Source organism: Thunnus maccoyii, chromosome 23 (genome assembly GCF_910596095.1).
Source record: "Thunnus maccoyii chromosome 23, fThuMac1.1, whole genome shotgun sequence".
Classification (NCBI taxonomy): Eukaryota; Metazoa; Chordata; class Actinopteri; order Scombriformes; family Scombridae; genus Thunnus; species Thunnus maccoyii.
In genome coordinates, this window is record NC_056555.1 from 21,781,351 (window position 1) to 21,804,306 (window position 22,956).

A 22,956-nucleotide genomic window follows, 5' to 3' on the forward strand; every position below is an offset into this window, starting at 1 on the left:
AATTGTTGCAGCTCTAGTACAGTGGATGTTTTTAGTGTTACAAACTCTAGGTAATGATTTTCTAACTGAATCAGACTGAGCATGTGTGCAGAAAAGCTCATATTAGGCACCGAAACGTTCAAAATCAAGTATATAACCATGTTCATCATAGAAGACTTAAGAAACCTGAAAATATTCACATTTAGGGAGCTGGAACCAGAGAATTTAGACTTTTTTTTCTTTAAAAAAAATACTCTGAATGATTAATCAATTATCAGAATAGTTGTCAATTAATTTAACAGTTGACAACTGTGCGCAAAAGCCAAAATTAGACACAGAAATGTTCGAAATCAAGTATATAACTATGTCAATCCATTAAATAAACCACTAAGACACCTGCTCAACCACAGAGCTGCCTATAAATGATGAAATAAGCCTTTATCTTCTGGCCAATCAGCAGCGTCCCTCTGCGCGGACCAATCAGGGAGCTGTTTGCGCTGACGGGACTCCACGAGCACCGTCACCTGCCCGGTGGCTTTTCCCCATCTGAAGTTTAAACTCAGCTGATGGAAAGCGACAGGGGATCACCCGCCTCCTCGTGCAGAAGTGGAAGTTAACGTCAGTGCCCCGGCCGGTACCGTCATGGCTCGGACCGGCTCCGGTGCGCTCCTCTTCCGCAGGAACATCAGGCTGGACTCCTTCCTGAAGCGGAACACGGAGCGGACGGTGTACGAGCGGATCCGAGCCTACGAACCGTGCGTGGTGATCTCGGAGACCGTCAACAAGGTGTACATGCACGTGGTGCTGAGCGACGAGCGCGTGTACCTGGCCGAGTACCCGCCGCGCACGCTCACCACGGCCGTTACCTTCAGGCGCGTGCGTGACATCGAGCTGGTGAGTTTCTACTTTGTCAGTTTACAGTTAAAACTGCTTAATTGAGCACTGTAGAGATAAAACAATCTAATCGATTAATCAATAAGTCGATTGATAGGAAAATAATCTTTAGGGCTGCAACTAATCGATGAATCATAAAATCCATAAAATGTAAAAAAAAATAAATTAAAAAAAAAAGTGAAAAATGTCCGCTCAAGTTGACGTTTTCAAATTTTTTCTTGACAAAATATTCTCAGCACAAGCTCCACTTGTTTCCAGAGCTTTCAGCTGCTTCTCATGGTCTTCCTCAGCAGGGAGAGTAGCTCAGTTGTCATGGAGATAGTAAGTGGATCTTTATGCTGAGGATTTTTTTTTTGTCAAACTGCATTTTCCAACGTCAAAAACTGACCTTTTGGCTTTATATTTGAAAAACAAACAAACATATAAGATCAATCGGCTCTCAAAATAACTGATGAATTAATTTTCTGTCAACCAATTGAATAATTGACTAATTATCGGCAACTGGTTTGACAATTGATTAATCGTTTAACTAATTTTTCAAGCAAAAATGGCTGCTTAAAAAATGTTCTTTGTCTAATTCAGTGGTGAACTGGATATTTTTAAGTTTTGTGGAAACTTTTGGGGTAAACAGACAATTTATTGATGTCAACTTATAAGTTGATTGCCAGAAAAATAATCAATAAGGTTGCAACTAATGATTAGTTTCTTGAATAATTGATTAATCATTAGAAGTGTCAAAAAATAGTGAAAAACGTCTGTCACAGTTTCCCAGATCCCAAGGTGATGTTTTCAAATAGCTTTTATGCCAAAACATTCTCAGCACAAGGTCTGCTTATTTGATGTTTCCAGAGCTTTCAACCACATCTCATGGGCTTCCTCAGCAGAGAGTTTTTTTCTCAGTTGTCATGGAGATAGTAAGTGGATCTTTATTCCGAGAATTTTTTTGTAAAAGCTGAATTTTCCAATGTCAGTAATTGACCTTCAGGCATTTTGTTGTAGATTTATAAGATGAATCAGTTATCAAAATAGTAGCTGATTAATATTCTGTTGATCAACTACTAATTGATTATCTAACTAATTATCGTTCAAGACATTTTTCAAGCACAAATGGCAAACCTTCTCTACTTCCAGCCTCTTAATTTAGCAGATATATATATTTTTTCTGACATTTTGTAGACTAAAACAAGTAATCGAGAACATAATTCTTAGATTAATGTTTTTGAAGCTCTAAGTGTGACTGAAGCAAATTAAATTAGCTGTACGTAACGCCGTCTGCTTACGTACTAACAGTCTCCTGCTGTTTGATCGTGTTAAACTCTTTAGATTACAGATCAATCACTTACAGGTTCAAAATTACACGTGTAAAAATGATCTCTTAGTAGCATCAGATAATTAAATGTTCTTATCGTTTCAGTTGATATTGTTCTTTACTGAACTCACTTAAATAAAGAAACTGACCCACAGTGAGCCGGAGTTCAGTTGCCTACTTTGATATTGATAAAGGCGACATTCCTCTGCTTTATTCTCACTTTTTAAAGGGACATGTCTGGTGATTTTCTACATTTTTCTTATTGTCAACAAATCTCATGTTTGGAGCTCAACAAGTATTGTGTGTATCCAAAGCCTGATATATCTTATTCCTCTGTGCCGTAGACCTCGGTTGTTGTCTAAAAACTATTAAAAATACGTCCGTGAGCCACGCCGCTGCGCTGGGTGACATGTTCCTTCATTATGAAGAGTTCGGTCACGTTTGTTCATTTAGAAACGGCTCCAAAGATTAATAACAGCGATCATGTTTTCAGTCTCCGGAGGGTATTTCTGTGCGAGGCAGACGCTACTGAGCATGTGCAGGAACATGTTCGGTTTTACAGCTTAACTAGCTTGATGTGTTACATATTACGACTTCTTTGTGCTACATTGTGAATTTCTCAAAGAACTTAAGTTCATCGATTGTGTTTTTTAGCACTACCTGCAGGACATTTTAATGATCCTTAAAGTCGGCATATCATTGTTCTTCACATTGGTGTGATTATTATCTTTTATATTAGTTTGATGAGCTGACCTTCCTTTCAGTAATTCTTATTTTTATTGTTTTTATTTTGCCTGTTTAAAAACCTAAAAGTCTAAATATCTTCCAGCTGTTCAGGTGATGTGACTTTAAAATACCTATTCCTGATGTCAATGTCGAATGTCAGAAAAGCTAAACAAGTAGTTGATTTTAAGCAATTAATCTGCAGCAATTTTGATAATTGATTAATCGTTTTAGTCATTTTTTTAAAAAGCAAAAATAAGCTAGTTTGAGTTTCTCAAATGTGATGATTTGATGCTTTTCTTTGTCGAACATGATGTTAAACTGAATATATTTGGGTTTTGGACTTTTAGTCAGACAAAACAAGACATTTGAAAACATTTACATGGGTTGTGGAGAAACTTTAACAGATAATTGTCACCATTTTCTGACATTTTATGAACTAAAAAAGAGAAAAATAATAGGTAGTAATTGTTAGTTGCAGCCCTACTCAACAGAAACGACTCCTGCAGACCTATAAGGTTAAAAGTGGACGAGGAACAAGGAATCCGTTGGCATATCTCTGCAAATTAAGACAAATAAAAACCTTTAACCTTTAATTAACTCCTCAGTAAACCACTATTTTTAGGTTATACTTCAAATGAATCACCCAGTCTAGACTACCAGTGGCTTAAAATGGCTTAATACTACGTAATATTTAACCCTGCATAACATGCAGTATCTGAAAGTGAAGCTGAGTGTGTGAGTGGCAGCATAAGCCTCTAATTACCATCTAGCCTCATGTTATGTCACTTAAGTCAGGGGTCAAAAGTTTAACTTCCTCCTAACAGAGTTAATCCTGCCTGCATTTAAACTGTCAGATTACTGCCTGTGTTGAACTGTGGCTTCAGCAGGTGTTACGTTTTTATATAGAGACGAGGATCAGGACTTCCCCTCGGATTTTCTTCTTGTCAGGGTGGAAAAACTCTTAATTAAAATTGCACTAAAACCTCATCAGGGCTGCAACTATTGATTATTTTCATTATTGATTAATCTGTCAATTACTTTCTCAATTAATTGATTAGTTGTTATGGTAAAAAGTGATGATCACTCTTTCCCAAAACCCAAGATGATGTCCTCAAATGTCAACACTCCACAACCCAAAGATATTTAATTTACTGTCATAGAGAGGAAGAAACCAGAGAATATTCACATTTGAGAAGCTGGAACCAGGGAATTTGGACATTTGTTTCTTAAAGAATGACTCCAAATGATGAATCGATCATTAAAATAATCGGTGATTAATTTAATAGCTGACAACTAATCGATTAATCAACTAATCGTTGCAGCTCTGCTCCTCCTCTAACACCTCTAGAGTTATCCACTTCTGGCAGATACTCAAAATGAAGGAAAGAGTTAAAATTTTTGCCTGTAATGTTTTTTTTTTTAAATCATTATACTATGTTACAGCTAATTACTATTTTAAAAATCTGTTTATTATCTCATTATCAATTATCACGTAGGAGAAAGAAAACAAATGTTGAAATAAATAGAAAAATACATAAGAGAGGAAACTGATAAATATATGATACATTTTTAAAACATACATCAATTTATTTATTTAAACCTGCATTAACTGATGTTTTGTCCACAAGCTTTCAGCAGAAAACAAGTAGAGAACACAACTCTGACATATCGTCAGCTTCTAAGTTGATATGTCGAACTTGTTAGCAAACAGCAGCAGTTACGGAGCAACATTATCATTCATTTGGAGTCGTGTTTCTGTCCACCTGGTGAATGTAAGTCCAATATTCATTCTCTTTAAGCTCTGTTCTTGCTCTCTACCGACTCCTGAGGGAAATATCTGGCTCTTTAGCTGCTAAATGCTCCACTATGTTCACCAGCTAGTCTACAGCTAACTGTGTCTGTTTGCCGTTTGGTGCTGAGCAGGTAGTGTACAGTGGCTTTTTAGAGCTTTTTTCTCTGAAAACGACCCTATGAGAGCGCTGAGAGTGAACCAAAACAGTAAAAGTTGCAGCCGGACAGAAACAATGAGCTGAAACTCAATATAAAGCTCCGTAAAGCCGAGAGGAGCTGCAGAGTGATAATTCGCTATGAGCGACAACCTCTCACACGTCGTCATTGCATACATTAAAAATATTGATTATAGCTGCTTTAATGAATTGCTTTAGCACTAATAGTGTACTATCCTGTACTTGCATATTCTGTATAGGTTGATGCAAAAAAAGAGTGACATTTAAAAAACAGATCTCGTATCTTCAAACTCAATGAAACTGGAGTGAAAACTGTTCAGACTCCAGATCTTTTCTCTCTGTTTCATCTGTACAGGTCAATGACCTCCCAGATTTCCTCAGCGGGAAGGACAGGGAACGCTGCCAGCACATACGAATCACCTACGTCACTGAAAAGCCTGCCGCGAAGGGCCGTGATTGGCTGAGGAGAGACGGGAGGGCGGGACTTCCTCCTGTATCTCCACAGTCTCGCAGGAACAGCCACTACCCAACAATAACACACACTTCAGAAGGTAAAGACCAAATGTCGTCCAATGAGCACGAAAAAGCAGTTAAACTGTCAGTTGAAATGTAAGAAAACAGTTGAAGTTAGAAGTAGTTAGTTGAAGTATCAGATGTGACAGTAATAAAAAAAAGCCCCTACTTGGATTATTTTTAGTGAAAATCTGCAGCACTGAAGCTTGTGTGTCCTTTATTTGTTTGTTTCTTTCCTTTGATATCTTTAACTGTAACTTTATCTTCCCCACAGGATACCCTGCACTCAGGTGAGCATCACACACACACACACACACACACACACACACACACACACACACACACACACACACACACACACACACACACACACACACACACACACACACACACAGGTCTCTGGTTTGTCAGATGATATCCATGTATGGAAGCTGAGACTTGCTGTGGTTGCTTTCACTTTTTAACCTTCTTAAAGGAACACTCCGCCAAAAAATGCTCTGAAAAGTTTGTATCTTGCTCCTTTTGTGGATGAAGGTGGGTCAAAATGTTCATATAGAAACTTTTCAAACTACAGCTGCAGCCACTGTCTCTACTGATGATAACTGATTAGTTGTCAACTATTACATTATTTACCAACTATTTTGATAATTGATTAATCCTTTGGAGTCATTTTTTTAAGAAGAAAATGTCCAAATTCTCTGATTCCAGCTTCTCAAATGTGAGTATTATTGGTTTCTTTAGTCCTCTATGACAGTAAACTGAATATCTTTGGGTTGTTGACTGTTGTTCGGGACAAAACAAGACATTTGAGGCTTGATCAACATGTTTTACCATTTTCTGTCATTTTGTAGACTAAACAACTAATCGACCGAATTATCGATAATGAAAATCATTGTTAGTTCCAGCCCTATTCCAAACACTCTAGCTGTGTCTCAAATCACATACTTCTGTTAGTACACTTTCATGTAGTACACTGTGTACACTATGTACTTACTGACGTAGCGCGCAAATTTTGACAGGATAGTGTTGTCTCAAATCAAACGCAGCCGTTGTGCACTTACCGGAAATGGCGATCACAGATTAGCATTAGCTAGCGTTAGCATTCGCATTATCGTTATCGCTACCAAATCATTACAGACTGCTAAATTAATCCAAAAAACATACTGATGGCTTATATCCGACAACAGTATAGTGGTTCTTAGTGCTAAAAACACATATACGTATACGTATAATGTGGTGATGTTCACCATAGTTACAACGTACCCGGCCGCCATTCCCAGTTTGAAAAGTGGTCCCTCCCCTTCCGCTATGTAGCCAAGATGGCGACCATCGAGGGCGAGAAGTGTCCATAGTTCCACACTCAACTTTTTGACCGTTTTGAGTGCACCATCCGGGTTCTCACAGTGCATTTTTCCATACTTCTCAGTGTGAACGCACTTATGCACTCAAACTGTTAAGTGTAAGTACAGAAGTATGTGATTTAAGACAACATAGCTAAATACACGACCTCTGTGTCATGCTATCACTTCTTTGTTGCTCCAAAGCACAACTGAAACAAAATACAGAGAAGAACATTTTGGGAAAAACCAATGATTACTGTCGAGCAGTGAAGTTTCTGTAGGTGATGCTCCTACATGACAAAAGGCTTTAACTCTTCAAGCTCCAGTTTTACTTTTGAACTATAAAGTCCAAATTAGCTCCAGTGTTCAACTTTATCAGCTGCTGCTGTAAGTTGAATATCTGTAGTTTTATCATATTTTATGGCCAAAAAACCCCCCCAATCAAATCTCTTTTTTTCATCTTGGATCGGTGGTGTGCTGGAGTGCATTATATTGAAAAGTGTCCCTAATATTTTGTCCCTTTTTTAAACTTCATAAAAGTAGAATTTATGGAAGAGCTGTTCCTAATAAAGTGCTCGGTGAGTGTATGATTACCACCATCTTCACTACTAACTACCCATTGACCCAGATCCTCTATAGATGGATCAATTTGTTTATTGACAATGGTAACAGACATCAACCCTTTTTATTTTTTACTTTTTTATTTTCATTTTTTCTTTTATTATTTATTATACCTGAAGAAGGTCGTTGACTGAAACGTGTATATATGTTAAAGTATCTTTATTGAGTATGTGGCTACTCCACCAACGCACCTGTCACAAAGCACTTTTATTAAAAATAAATTACGAAAAGTGTAACAGTTTTTAAATCCTAACAACGTTGCCGATCCTTCGACTTTTCCTGTAGCGCCACCAACAGGTCAAAAGTTTCACGAGTCCAATCTAAAGACTGAATTCTTGCTTGCTTGAACTCTATTTTGAAATAAATGCTAAATTATTCCATCAATCTCTGTTTTTATTAAGAACTAAAGGATGTTTTTTTGACACTTTAGACTTTCAGTTGCCCTTCATGGTGGATCTTTATGTGTCTGACTTTTTTTTTTTTTTTTTTTTCCTTTCCTGTTTGTCAAAAATGTGCTGCAGAGTTTCTGTCTGGGAGTCACGGAGACAGACAAACTCTCGTCTATAAAACCTTTACAGCTGTTGTTGTCATACGGCTACAAGAGGGAAGGAGAAAGATGGTTGAGGGTTAAACTTTAGGAGCTTACAAATGTACATACCAGCATTTTATGTGTGTGTGTGTGTGAGGAGAAAGGTTCTCATCTTCTCATCTTCTGTTTTCAGTTGGGAAACAACTAAATGATGCATTAAGTGAAAGCGGCCTCACTCTGCCAGACTGTATAAACGTCCTCTTCAGTGTCTCAAGTAGCTCATGACTTATTTAATAAAGAGAGACAAGTTTCACCTCAGTTTACCTGCTGTTTATTATCAGTGAACTCTGAGGAATTTAAAGAAGTACTGTGATCCAAAACCAAACTTCTACATGTTTGTGTCTTTAGACTGAGATCCAAATGTATTTGTTTATTACAAAAATGGACTTAAAACACAGAATATATTATATATTTACAGCTGCAACTTACAATAGTTTTCATTTTCAATTAAGTTGATTATTTTTCTCAATTTATTGGTTGATTGTTGGGTCTGCAAAATGTTTGAAAATGGCCATCGCATCATCCCCAAGTCTTCCATTAGAGCTGCAACTATTTCATTATTGATGAATCTGCTGATTTATTGTTTTGTCCATAAAATGTCAGAAAATTGTTGAAAATGCATGAATATTATAATTTCTTAGAGCCCCTGGTGACGTCTTGTTTTGTGTGATCAACAGTCACTTTTGGTTTATTATCACACAGAAATGCTTCAAATCTTCCCGTTTTGAGAAGCTGCAACCAACAAATGTTTGGCATTTTTTAAAAAAAAAATGACTAAAAATGATTATTTGATTATCTAAATCGCTGATTAATTTTCTGTCAATCGTTTTCTGTCAATTTTAGTAGGTCATTTTAGTAGTAAAAAATTTAAATGTTTATTCAGTGTCCTAAAATTTTCATGGAGATGAATAGATTCAGTAATTTATGCTGGAAAATATAATGGTACAAGTGTCGTCTTCAATTTAATACCAATAACAACAGTACCATGATGTTTACAAGAGATGTTATTAAGGATTAAATAGGTGGAAATAGGAAGGGGTTAAAGAAGCATCAACAACCAAAAGTATTTATTTATTTAAGAAATGGAACCAAACAGAAGCACCATTAGACTTCATACATAGTTCTTTAGTACTGCAGAGTGGGTTGTGCTTCTGTAAGCACTGTCATGTCTAGTGGGGATTATATTCTTCCTTTAATTCCTCCGTGTTGTCAATCAGGAAACAGTTTGTGGGCTGTGAAGAGACGAGAGGAACAGATTTACTGTCACTGAACACTGAATTGTTGCCTGGTTACAACAAAGGCCACAACGCCGTAAAACTGATGTGTATGTGTGATGTAAACAGCGGAAAGCATCTCATGCTTATCTGGCTCACCGCTGGGACATCATTAAAGACACGTACACACACATTCAAACTAGTAATGGATGATCTTTGGGGACATGAAAGCAGTTTACAGTTGTTGAATCATTATGTTCAAATGACTGAGCAGCCTGCAGGTTCACTGTCAGCAACACTAGAAGTCTACGTGAGGCTTTGTGCTCGGTACACACCAGATAACACAACTGTTGGATGAATTAATAAGTAATTTGATGACAAAAGAAAGTTTTGTCTTATCCATCTCCTTCCTATTCTTTACCCTCTTGCACCTCTCCCTGTTTTACAGCGAAGAGGTCACAGAGGAGGTTCACGTATCAAAGCCCACACGTTCCGCCTCCTGTCCGAACTCCGAAACTCTGGGTCTCCTGAAGGTCCCGCACCCTCCCACCCAGCCTCCCTCCACACCTCCCTCCCTCTACTCCCCCGCCAGCTCCCCCACCTCTCCTCTGTCACCCTCGGATCATAGACTGGACTGGAAGACTGAGCCTGGCCAGGTACACATGGATGGACAGGTTGTTAACTGACATCAACACTGTTTAAAGTGAGATCTAAATTACCAGCAAACACATCAGACTTAAGTATGATATTTATAAAGCCCAAAAGACTGTTTTTCATTAAAGATCCCCTCTGGACATATTTTAGGACATGAAAAAATATTCTTTAACTGCTGAACACAAGATGTAAAGTCTAAAGTTTTCTTGCTGGACACAAGACGTCTCCTCCTTCACTGTGAAGTCCATTCTCAGTGTTTGTGTACTGGAGGTTTCAAGTTTCCACATCACACTTGTTTAAGTTGTTTACTGACCCTCGATTGGCTCCAAACTAGTTGTGATGTCACAAATCCTGCTTGTAGGTACACGACTTAAACTCAGATTTGAGGTGAGCACAGAGAAACTTTCCACTTTCAGCAGGTGAATGTGAAAACAAACTCAAACATCCAACTGAAGGAACAAGAAGAAAAAGTTAGCATCAAATACTTCCTCACTGTCTTAGGCTTGTAAACATATTCTTTAATCAATCATTTCCTCATCAAAATTTTCAAACTTAAGCCTATTTTTTATTTAGGCAAAGTTCTTTATTTAAAGGACGTATGAGCAGTGAAAGAGGTTTTCCTCCTGTCGTTTTGTGCAAAATGCATTTAAAAGTTGATGTGAAGCTTCTATGAGGCTTCAGCAGTCTGAGTTAGTCATATCAAGTGGATATCTAACACATTTACAGTCTTTTTAGCATCAAATTCCCTCTTTGTGTTTCCCTGTTGAGCTGCGGTGGAAGTATAGTAACAAAAAGAGGAACTTTGGCACTAAAAAGACTGTAATGTTGAAAGATATTTATCTTCTAATGGTCAGTATGAACAGGAGGAATGATTACAGCAAGAAAAACATGCTTCACTGTTCATTTGGGCTCCTGACTGTTGTTTTAAGACAAACTTGCACATTTTCTTAAATGGAAAAAAACAGTGTTAAAATATGTTTGTATTCCTAAAGTTTAGTGCCAAAAAAAGTATTGTTCTTCCTTTCAGAGACTGTGTTACACATCCTGAAAGCTCTTTTGTACATTTTGGTTCAAATCATTTGTTGCCATTGAACAAAATGGCACTGAAGATGAAAGCCTGTGTGTGTGTGTTTATGTGTTGATGTGATGTTCCAGGTACCGAGGAGGATCGGTTCAGTTCTCTCTCGTCTGTTGAGAAGAGACTGTGTGGACAGCAGAGAGGAGAAGGAGGCCGAGCTGCATCTTTACGCCGTATCACAGACGTCCAGACTTTACTTCCACCTGCAGAGCTCATGGAACAGTTACATTATTGTGAGTGATGATGGAGACACACATGAAGAATAAGTTGGCTTGGTTTTTTTTGTGATTTTATACTGAGATTCTGAACCTACAGAGAATTATCAGAGACTCTGCAGCTCCTCTCGGCTTTATGGAGCTTTATAGTGAGTTTCAGCTCATTGTTTATCTGTCTGGCTGCATCTTTACTGTTTTGGTTCACTCTCAGGGCTCTCATAGTGTAGTTTTTGGTTGCAGCAGGCAGCTGTTTTCAGAGAAAAAGATGTAAAAAGCCACTGTACACTACCTGCTCAGCACCAAACGGCAGACAGACACAGTTAGCTGTAGACTAGCTGGTGAACATAGTGGAGCATTTAGCAGCTAAAGAGTCAGATATTTCCTTCAGGAGTTGGTAGAGAGCAAAAACAGAGCTAAAAGAGAGTGAATATTGGACTTATATGCACCAGGTGGACAGAAACACGACTCCACATGAGTGATAATAATCAACTTAAATGGTAATGATATGTCATTGTTGTGCTCATTACTTGTTTCTGCTGCCCCCCTCAAAAATGATTTATTGCAGGATTAAAAAACAGCACAAATATATAGTTTCATTTTTAAAAAAGGCTCAGTAATTTCCTAAAACAGCTGGTCACTGTAGTTTTTAACATATGTTACTAAAACAAGTATAAATAGTGCATTTATTGGGGACTATTTTCAGCTGCGGATTAATCTACATTTGGTGCTCTAGTGAGTATTTCTAGCAGCAGGACGGTGTGTTTGGGATTAAGTCAAAATAAACTACAGTGTGTGTGTTCATGGTGATGAAGTAACCGTAACAGTGACGCGATGTGACTCATTGACATGTTTTTACTAGTTTTTGGACAACAACGGAGAAACAGAAACAGAGGAATAAGGTATAACAGGCTTTGGATCAACTTATTGTTAATTTTGGTCTTTTTATGGATTTTTTGACAGATAAAAGTAGTTTATGACCTGCCTTAATGATGGAAAACAATATGCATCTCCTATAGTTTGTTTAAGAATAGATGCTCAGCTGTCCTGTTTTATCATATTAGGATGTTAAGAGTGTGTGTGTGTGTGTGTGTGTGTGTGTGTGTGTGTGTGTGTGTGTGTGTGTGTGTTCAGAGGTCCACTTTGCTGTTAGACCCGCTTTACAGAAGGAGGTGCAGCGCTTTGTCTGACTCGTCTCCTGGAAAGCAACTTCCTGCCATCAGGTAACAAAACTACTGTAACACAGAACAGTACTGGAACTGTACTGGAACAGAGGCAGCATCATAATTAATGACCCAGTGGGGGTGTGTGATTTAAGATCTTACTGATGACTTTTAAAGCCCTTCCTCTCATTCTGCTATTTTGAGATCAAAGGTTCAGTTTATTCATCCATAAGAACATGATTCATGTTGATGAGATGAGATCAATCTTACCGAAACTGGATTTTCTGCTCTTTTTATAATCAATAAAAATTTTCTATAATTTGTCAAGTTTAATTTTCTGCCTTGTGTGAAGCATTTTGTAACTCTGAAAAGTGCCCCTTAAATAAAGATTATCATTATTTACACATATTTACACACGTTGTGGGGACTTGCTGCCATTTTTGGGGACAAAAAAAGCATCATTTCATTAAGATAATCATCAAATGTTAGGGTGAAGACTTGGTTTAAGGTTTAGGTAAAGTTAAAGTAAGTCTCCAGGAGATGAATGTGAGTCAATAGTCCCGTTTACACAGCCTGTTCAAGGCAGGGATGCTGCGCTTTTATTGCTTGCCGTTCTGTATAAAAGGTACAGACACGGAGTTGGGGGGCAGAGTTGGCTTATTAGCTCTGCCAATAAGGCGGCTACGGAGGTAGTCACAGAGTCAGATTGATGTTTTTGTAAAAGGGACAGTTGGCACTGCGGGACAGGAAGCTGACAGGAAGCTAATTTGTTGTGTGACAGTTTTTTTTGGTTCAGTGTAAAAAAGCAAATGCTGGATCTTCTTTATGGATATAATGCATGATCTTTGTATAAAAGAGCCTTATGTAATGTCCTCTGAAGTGATAGAAACACAACTCTGTGTGTTTGTGTGTTTATGAGCAGCTGGGAGCGGACGGCTCACCTGTTTGGTCAGCTGAGCTCTGAGCTCCTGGAGGACGGCATCAGTATGGAGAGTCTCTATCTGCTGCTGCAGGAGCTGAGAACTGCTGCTCACCGCAACATCGCGCTACGCAGAGTCTTCTGGAGGGTGAGATGTTTAAAAACACATTTGTACCTCTGTGGACCCTCCTGACATCATACCTTCCCCGCCCCTAACCCCTACCCATCATCACTACATGCCTGACCTAACCTTTACCTCTGCCTGGCGAACCCTGTTCAAGCCAAAAACTCATCAACTCATTAGTTTTGGAAGTAGAAGCACTAAAGACACAAGACTCTCCTGGTATACTGACAGTAAACCTGAGACACTTCTGTCAAGCTGTAATAATTAGTAGATGAATTGATTAGTTGATTGGCAGAAAATGAGTCATTTGAATCACAACTTTTTTTTTTTTTTTAGGAAAAAAAGACAAAATTCTCTCGTTTCAGCTTCTCAAATGTGAATATTTCCTGTTTTTATTAGTCTTTTGTGATGTAGACTGAATATTTTTGGGTTTTGGACTGTTGGTCAGAGAAAACAGGACATTTGAAGATGTCATTTTGGGCTTTTGGAAACATTTTTCACCATTTCTTGACATTTTATAGACTAATTTTATAAACTAATCGATTAATCAAGAAAATAACAGTCAGATTAATTGATAAGGAAAATAATGATTCTCTGCACTTCTTCATATTTGTGCTTGATCACCTTGACCTGTTTTTCTTATCTGAATTAGAGCTGCAACAATTAGTTGATTATTGATTAGCGGATTGACGGAAAATGAATCTGTAACTGTTTTGATAATCGATTCATTGTTTTTGTCATTTTCTTTTTTTAAAGCAAAAATACCAAACATTTGCAGGTTTCAGCCCCTTTAAAATGTGATGATTTGATACTTTTCTTTGTGAAACATAACATTTGAAGACATCACATTTGATGCTGGTAAATTTTAATGGCAATTTTTCACTATTTTCTACGGAAGCAGAGAACAGCCGTGCTTGCAATTTTCCTTTTTTTTTAATGCCGTTATCTCAAGATAACAAAGCTTGTTTTCTCGTGATAACGGGTTAATTTATCTCGTTATCTCAAGAGAACAAACAGCCGTAGAGGATGATACTTGTGTACTTTTACGGTACTTTAACCCCATGAAGCTGAATCTGTTGTAGTGTTTGTTTTCTCAAGATAACGAGATAAATTAACCCGTTATCACGAGAAAACAAGCTTTGTTATCTTGAGATTAGGAAATAATTAACTTGTGATTTTGGAAAATAACTGCAAGCATGGCCGTTCTCATCTTCCGTAATTTTCTGACATTTTATAAACACAATTACTTATTTTTTATCTTCTATTTTATTTTTACTCTTTTAAACCCTGTTTAAATGTCTTCTATCTGTCACATAAATGTAGTGGAGTTGTAGGAGAGTAGAAGAAGAGGACCTTCTTGTCGCATGTCATTGTCGTACTTGACTAAATGTACTTTTGTTATTACAAGGTGGATCTAAAGCTTAACCTTTTAAATCAAACTGTAACCGTCAATCAGTCCTTTTTTTAAAAAAAAAAAAAGTGAGAACAAAACAAAATATCTCCGCCCTGATCTTCACAAAGACACGCTCACATGCCAGAATAGACTTGAGAAATGTTTTATATGGTTGCAGCCGGGTGAAGATTTGCTCTGTTGTTTTGTGTGTTTCAGTCCAGTGAGGTTTGTGTCTTCCTGGTTCAGACTCTGGAGGAATCTCTGCACGGCTGTCAGAGCCTCAGTGGAGTCTACACAGCTGATCAACTACTGTAAGCTTCAGAGAGTGTGTGTGTGTGTGTGTGTGTGTGTGTGTGTGTGTGTGTGTGTGTGTGTGTGAGAGAGTAAGGGTGAGAGAGAGAAAGTGTCCTTTTATACAATCCAGGAAATCACTCATTAAAGTTGTAAGCTGCTTAGTTTTTACACAACACACTTATCACTGTGTAAGAAGGACGGTTTTAGGAGTGTGATCATGTTTTATCGGTCTGTCAATCCTCCATCATGCTGTCAACAGAACTAAAGGAGCGTGTGTTTCTGAAACACTGTTCTTGGGTGAAAACGACCACACTGGGTTCTCGGGTTCATTTAGGTGACCAGAGACCTCTGCCCACAGTGAAACACTTGGACAACATAACACAACAAAATTTCTCCTCCTTTGCCCTCTTTTTTTAAAAATTTTTTTATTTGTCAAACAACAAAACTGCGCAGCAGCCAACATCTGGTAAGGAGTGGAACAAACAAAGTTATGAAACCAAAATTAAATAAATAAATGTTAGTGAGGATCTTTATTGTCCACATTGGGGAACATTTTCTTTTGTTTCATCACATAGCGTTAAAAAACAATACAAAACAGGATACTTGACAGGGACATCACATCAACAAACATCATTTAAATACATAAATTCAGTATAATGAGGAGGGCTAGGTTTTTTGTGAAATTTTAGGGTAATAATAATAATAATAATAATAATAATAATAATACCATTTATTTATATAGAACTATTCAGAACAAGTTACAAAGTGCTTTACATAAAATTTAAAAAGACAGTAGAAAGCGAACAATGGATAAAATATAATGATAAAATGATCAAATACAACGAAAGATAATAAAACTAATAGTGAGATCAATAAAAAAGCAAGTCTGAAATAGTCTTTTTTTAAAAATTTTTTTTTTTTAGAGATTTTAAAACTAAGGTAGGTATGCATTCAGTATCCTACCTGTTTTAGGATTAAAGCCTTGTCTATAGCACCTCCCTGAAAATAAAAGCTGAAAGTGCTCAAAGGTTAATGACAACATCTGTGGTATGTCAACAGCTATATCGATATTTAAAATGAGTGATCAATGAGAGAGAGAGTTAAAGAAAGTTCTGGATAAAGGCTCTTTCCCCTTAAACACCAATCTGTTGTTTCTGTTCAGACTGAGCACGCTGATCGTCCAGACGCTCGCCGTCATGTTCAGAGAGACGGAGGTCGAGCCAGCCAGACTCAACCTGCTCTCTGCCAAAAAGTAAAACATCCCCTCCTGAACATTTTATCCTTTGTAACTTGAATCGATAAATCTTGTTCCAGTTGTATTAAAAGTTAATGGGTTTTTTTCTCTCCCTGCAGAGGTGCCCTGGCCTCCAGTATGCTGCTTGCCTTGATATGTAATCCAGAGATTCAGACACAGAACCAAGGATCTCCAATTGACTGTGAGGTAATATCGATTACTCTGCTGGTTATTTTTTTTGCTTCGTCTATAAAATATAAGAACAATGTAAAAAACGTCCATCACCATATTGTAGCGCATAAGGTGACATCATTGAATTTGTTGATAAACAGCCCCAAACCCCAAAATATTCAATTTACTATCATGTAAAACCAAGAAAAGCAAATTATCATATTTAGGAACCTGGAACCATCAAATATTTGGCATTTGTGCTTGAAAAATGACTTAAACAATTATTTGATTTTCTTTTGATCAACTAATTGTTGCAGCTCTACTCTCTACTCACATTAATCTGTTTTTTCCATTATTTTTTCTGTCAGCTTCAGGCCTTACTATCTGAGTATCTGGATGCCGCCTGCTCTCTGCTCTTTGAGCTGCTGCTTTTAGGCTACGAGGTGAGTCATGATGAGGGGGAAAAAAAACAAAAATAGTAAAAATCTAAAGCCATGTGAGTCTTAATAAACATGTTATTGGGTTAATCACCAGCCTAACTCTTCTGAGAATTTGTGACTGAATCCACATGGTCACCCTTCAGACTGTGTCCTCACAGACTTCGGTCATACGTACCTACACGTGTTCACAATCATCGCATTCGGTTGCAAGGGGATAAAGATCTTGGTCGTTGTTATGGTTACCTATAAATGCAGGTTCCTCACCCTGTTTCTGAAGCTGTGTCTCAAATCACATACTTCTATTAGTACACTTTCATCATGTAGTACACAGTGTACACCAGTGGAGGCTGGTCCATAGAGGCGGGGGGGTGCAATTGGTGGAGGTGGAGTGGGGGACAGAGGAGGACGGGTGCCTGCTGTCCTCCGCAGGGCGGGATCTCTTACATTGGACTCAATGTATTTCATTTTTTTTCATGCTAATCTGTGATTGGCCATGACACGTTAAATGACGCTCCAAGGGAGGCTGTCCTCCCTTACCAATCAACAACCAGAATGCAATATTGACTTCGAGTTGGTCCAATGATAGTTTCCAGATTTCATCTTCAATTTTCTCCACAGTAAGGCAGAGTAGCAGCAGTGGATAGCTCCTTGCGTTAGCCAGTGCAACAGCTGGCTTGTTGTAGCAGCCTGAAGGACTCTTTATACATCCATGGAAGGACTGTTAAGGACTGTTGTTAAGGTAATGGGAGAAATTATCTGGATTGTGCAGTGCAGCAGCAGCAGGATGCTGCAGTGGAGGCTGGAGAGAGAAGCAACCAGTGAAACAACCAGGAGAGTTAGCTTGTTTGACATTGTTGCTAATGATATCAGACTGGTTAACCAGCAGCCACAAAGTTCTGTTAACTAACATACAAGATGACCAACAGTCACAAATGGACGTTATGACATGAATACTTCATCTCCATGAAAGAAAGAAGAAGATGTCAGATAACGTGAGTCAGATACAGCTTCTCTCTCGGTGTCTCTTTGGTTGCTAATTTCATCTCTGATGGTTAAATGTCTCTGTGTGGCTTTTTTGTGTTTTTTATCTCCTTAACAAGAATGCAGCAGAGATCATATAATGTGCTGTGGGTAAGGTTAGTTTGCTTGTTGAAGTTACAGTGAGCTGTCTGGACTCACTCATTCATTCGTTTTTAATTGAGTGGTTGTTCAGTCACCTGTTGATGTTGTGTGATTTGTGAATGAGTGCAGGAGGTCTGGCTGCTTGCTTCTGACAGTTTCTTTAGTTTGTTTTTAAGCTGAGCCGTATATTGAGTAATAAGCTTAAAGTAACTAGAATAACTAGTGTTAACTAGTGGTGTAACAGATTGTAGTTGATCCGTGATCTGTATGGATCGCCCTCCACGGTTTGGCAGGTATATGAACTGTGGATTAATTGCAAAATTTAATGTCTCATTTAATACAAAGTAAACAAACTGCTGTAAGTACAAGTCATGGACAGACAGCGTGTCGCTAACAGGGATTTTGAAGAGCAACGATCAAACCAGCATCTAACGGGTCCGATGTGACATTTGAGTTATGTTTACCTGCTGTTTAATGTGCTACAGCTGAGCAGCTAATTAGCATCTAGCTGCTAACTCGTGTTAGCGGTGAATGTTTGTGAGGCTGTTTCATTCACTGTTAAAAAGAGGAAGGTTTCATGCCTCATATTGCAATAACTGAGCATTGAATATTTTATATATTTTATTTTATTTTATTTAAACATTGAACATCTTAAATGTTGTTTTCATTTAAGACCATGGGAAAAAGTTCCTTGCTGTTTCTGGCTGTAAGTGTGTTACAGATAAATAGAAAACAAAGTTTTATTTGTCGCCCCCCTTTTTTTTTGCTGATCCTAATAATGATCTGATCCGTGACTCAAATCCGTGATACGATACGAACCTGAACCTGTATCACATTATAAGCTTTGTGCTAGTTTATATATTTCTGTATACTAAGAAAATATATAGGAAACACGTGTAAATCATGTGATATGTTGTCTGTTTTTGATGAGAACATACATTTGTTGTCACAGTAGAACAGTACTATAAATTTGAATTTCACTTTGTTGGTAAAATGACACATTTGATCCACACCATGGCTAAAATGAGCACTTCTTAGTTTAGAGACATTATGTATATGCTAAATGTCTTTAAAGAAGCAACCTTTTCACCACTCAAGCAAATTGTTTTATTGGCATATAAAATTGCCCCCCACCTCTCCGATTTCATCAGGTGGGACAATGATATAGTTTGATGCAGTTTGTTGTAAGATTCCATGTTAGTTTTCCTCCTGTCCTCAATTATTTGAGTCACCAGCCGCCACTGGTGTACACTATATATTACTGGCTAGTGCGCAACTTTTGACAGGGTAGTGTTGTCTCAAATCAAACATAGTCGTTGTGCACTTACCGGAAATGACGATCGCAAATTAGCATTAGCTAGTGTTAGCATTCGCATTATTGTTTGCGCTACCAAATCATTACAGACTGCTAAATTAACCCCAAAAACCTAAAAACATACTGATGGCTTATATCCGACAACAGTATAGTGGTGCTTAGTGCTAAAACACATGTATAACTAACATTTGTATAATGTGGCGATGCTCACCGTAGTTACGTGTACTCGGCCGCCATTTCTAGTTTGAAAAGTGGTCCTTCCCCTTCCGTTATGTAGCCAAGATGGCGACCATTGAGGGCGAGAAGTGTCCATAGTTCCACACTCAACTTTTTGACCGTTTTGAGTGCACCATCCGGGTACTCACAGTGCACTGCATTTTTACATACTTAGTGTGAACACACTTATGCACTCAAAATGTTAAGTGTAAGTGCAGAAGTATGCGATTTCAGACACAGCATGAGTGGTTATTAAGACAGTTGGCACGTATGTAGATAATGGTTGATGTGTACATTAAAACTTTCACTTTACTTTGATCAGCTCCGAGTTGCTCAGGTGGTGCCGTTTTGGATGAAAACCAGCCTTTGCCTGTGTGCAACGATCAAATCCACATTTTTTTGACCTATGGATATTCTGTAAGAGTAAAATATCAAACTCGTACATCAAAAATAATGATGATGATTGTAGTGTTAGGAGTATTCCTTTCTTTTACATGGTCACTTCCTTTTCAATTGATCTAAAAATGTCAGGAAATTGTGGAAATAGCACAAGATGTAACCTCAAATGTTAATGTTTTGTCCACAAACCAAAGATGTTCAGTTTACTGTCATAGAGAGCTAAAGAAACCAGGAAATATTCGCATTTGAGAAGCTGAAATCAGAGAATTTCAACATTTTTTTTCTTAAAAAAAAATTACTCAAAATGATTAATCGATTATCAAAATAGTTGCTGATTCATTTTCTGTCAGTCGACCAATTAATCAATTAATCATTGCAGCTATAAAACTATGGTGAAGTCTGAATCCCAAGTGGACTCTCAGGAAGGCTTTGTTACTTCCTGTGAACACGCTTGTTAAGTCTGTTTGCAACAGCGGGGGAATCAAGATATTTGATTAATTGAAACTGTTGTGTGTTTCAGGCCAGCAGGTGCTCCTCTGCTGACAACTTCCTGTCTGTTGGCTGGATCCTCAGAGTCCTGCAGCCTCACCCTCACCTGGTAAACTTTTCATCACTGCCACTCTGATTAGTGGAGATATCCCGAGAGTCGGTATAACAGTCGATCCAGACATATTTCAATGGATCGGGGGCTTTTTCTTTTTTCATTTTTTTTTCCATAAAGAAATATAGCCACAAGCATTAATGATCAGGGTCCAAGCAGATTGCAAGAAATCAAAATTTTACATTTTTAGAGCAGAAGACCAGATGCAGATGACTTGAGAGATTAAAATGATGAAAGAATTTTTTCTACAGGCCAAGCCGTTTTTGAGTAAACTTGATTGTTACCACCTTGAGGTCAATTAGTGTCATTTTAAGTGCCTGACTAGTGGGTGTAATTTGAAACCCACCTGCCAATTTTGGCGACTTTTGGTCTTATGGTTTTTGCTGCACAAACACTTTTGACTGAGAAAAAGAAAGAATATATAAGAATCAACAGAGCTTGATTTTGCTGAATGGTTAAAATTGATGAGAGACTTTGCCTCTTTGCAATTTCTAATATTGGACTAATATTTACCAAGGGAAGTTCTATGAAGTTTGGTCTAATTTTCTAAGTTTTGTTTTGTTCTATTTTTTTATTTTTTTATTTGATTTTTTAATCATTTTTACTGTAAAACATGTGGTCTTGTGCCATTATGTTTTGAATATATTGTAAAAGTTGATAAAAAAAAAATGCAATTACAAAAATAATATAAGAATCATATCAGACTTGGCAGATATCAAATATTAAATATTAAACTCAGATCAGGGCAGAAAAAAATGTGAGATTTGACATCCTTTCTGTTTCACTTCACCATAGAGATGAACTGTACTTAAGGGCAAACTTATACTAAAAGAGCAGTATGTTAACTGTGAAATGCAATACTTTAGAGTTGGTAGGAACTGTAACTGGTCTCCTTTTCTCTCTGCAGTTGTCCTTCATTGGTTACCAGGCCCAGCAGGTGGTGCAGGTTTTGTCAGACCCACAGGAGTCAGTTCTGAGTCCCGTTCAGTCTGTTCTGCTGTTCCAGCGCTGTCGCCTCCTGCTGGCCTGCCTGCAGTACAACAGCCAGCTGGGACAGCACCTCCGAGCCCACTTCAGAGAGGAGTTCAGGTTTGAGCTGCTGCTTAAGATTCAGGGCGGTGATAATGACGGTTTGTTAGTCAGTAAATCACTGAATTGAGAATAAAAACAAAGTCTAGCAAAGCCTTCAAAGAACTGTATCAGTTAACAGGAACCATAAACTTGAAGATTAATTGTGTGTTTGGGCTGAAGGATCAACGTTTGTTCCCTCCAGGTACTTTGTGAAGCTGTCGTGTGCTGAGGAGAAGCTGCCGGCTCACTACCCAATCAGCCAACCAACTCTACGACGGGTGGAACAGATCCTGAATCTTATCCTGCACAGATGATCGCACGCAAACATATGTGCACTTATATCTTGGATATTTTTATCCATACTGAAAGAAGGACTGTGACAGTGTGCCTTTACAAGGGTCTGAGTGATTTTGTGTGGCCTTGTTCTTTACTCAGCATTCTGTGAGCTGAGAATGTTTCTATATTATCATTTACTGACAGTCTATGATCAGGTAATGCTTATCCATATAATGTAAAACAGTTAAAATTGGGGAACTTGTGACTATGTTGGAAGTCTGTCAGGTGTCATTCTTGAAATTAGAAAACACTACAGTTGTTCAACCTAATAACCAGCTATTGCTAATATGCTGACAGATTTGTACAGTTAATATTCTGATTACTGTAGATTTGTTCAAGTTAAACCTATAATTAACAAAAGCACAATATACCACAAATATGGCAGGTATGAATATTTTCAGTAGTTTCCTTCAAAGGTTTCTTTAAATGTAGCTTTAAATCCATCTTTTGTCTGTGTGGTATGGTCCCTCTTTAACATTGTTAATGTCTGAACCCTTATTCCTGTAATATGAACCGTGTTGTTCATATTCTGTTTGTGTGTATTTTGTTGTTTACATGTAGTTGTGTGTCTGATGTTTATATATTAACCTGCTGAGAGTCCTGTGCACTCTAGATAAAGTGAAGGTGAATTTTTACTTGTCTAAACATTGAAAGACACAATTTGGAGTAAATGCATGGTTGTTTTAACCAAGAGCAATTTGGGATAAATTGCAGTTATACAGTTGTGAGAATAAACACTTTTTATATTATTTGCAGCTGAGATCAGACTAAACAATGACACCAATTTTTGAGGATTAAACATGCAAAGATTTTGACATTGAGATGGATGAATTTTGAGGGCCAGAAATAATCTGACCTTATTTCCCAAATTCATTTCCCACCACTCAGTGCGAAGTTATAGAAAAAAAAAAGCTGCAAATTGTGGCTTTATTTATTTAATTTATCATTTGTTTTAAATTGCTGATGGCATATATATATATATATATATATATATATATATATATATATATATATATATATATATATATATATATATATATATATATATATATATATATATAT

At 37.6% G+C, this 22,956-nt stretch overlaps 1 protein-coding gene across 1 annotated transcript; it reads left to right on the top strand.

The window, feature by feature from the left end:
- Positions 1–424: 424 nt before the first annotated feature.
- On the top strand, positions 425–22,643 carry c23h12orf56 (chromosome 23 C12orf56 homolog). The gene is made up of 14 exons (XM_042403344.1): positions 425–873; positions 5,231–5,426; positions 5,663–5,678; positions 9,601–9,808; positions 10,962–11,117; positions 12,231–12,319; positions 13,182–13,326; positions 14,912–15,006; positions 16,152–16,241; positions 16,343–16,430; positions 16,763–16,837; positions 20,407–20,484; positions 21,395–21,576; positions 21,761–22,643. The coding sequence occupies exons 1-14, from the start codon at positions 622–624 to the stop codon at positions 21,870–21,872; spliced, it is 1,782 nt and encodes a 593-aa protein (XP_042259278.1). The 5' UTR covers positions 425–621; the 3' UTR covers positions 21,873–22,643.
- The last annotated feature ends 313 nt before the right edge of the window (positions 22,644–22,956 follow it).

Excerpts from the sequence above, each read along its gene's own strand:
- c23h12orf56 (XM_042403344.1), top strand. The coding sequence starts at position 622 with ATGGCTCGGACCGGCTCCGGTGCGCTCCTCTTCCGCAGGAACATCAGG. Across the intron at positions 16,242-16,342 it reads AACCTGCTCTCTGCCAAAAA|AGGTGCCCTGGCCTCCAGTA; the intron begins GTAAAACATCCC and ends CTCTCCCTGCAG. Across the intron at positions 20,485-21,394 it reads TGCAGCCTCACCCTCACCTG|TTGTCCTTCATTGGTTACCA; the intron begins GTAAACTTTTCA and ends TTCTCTCTGCAG.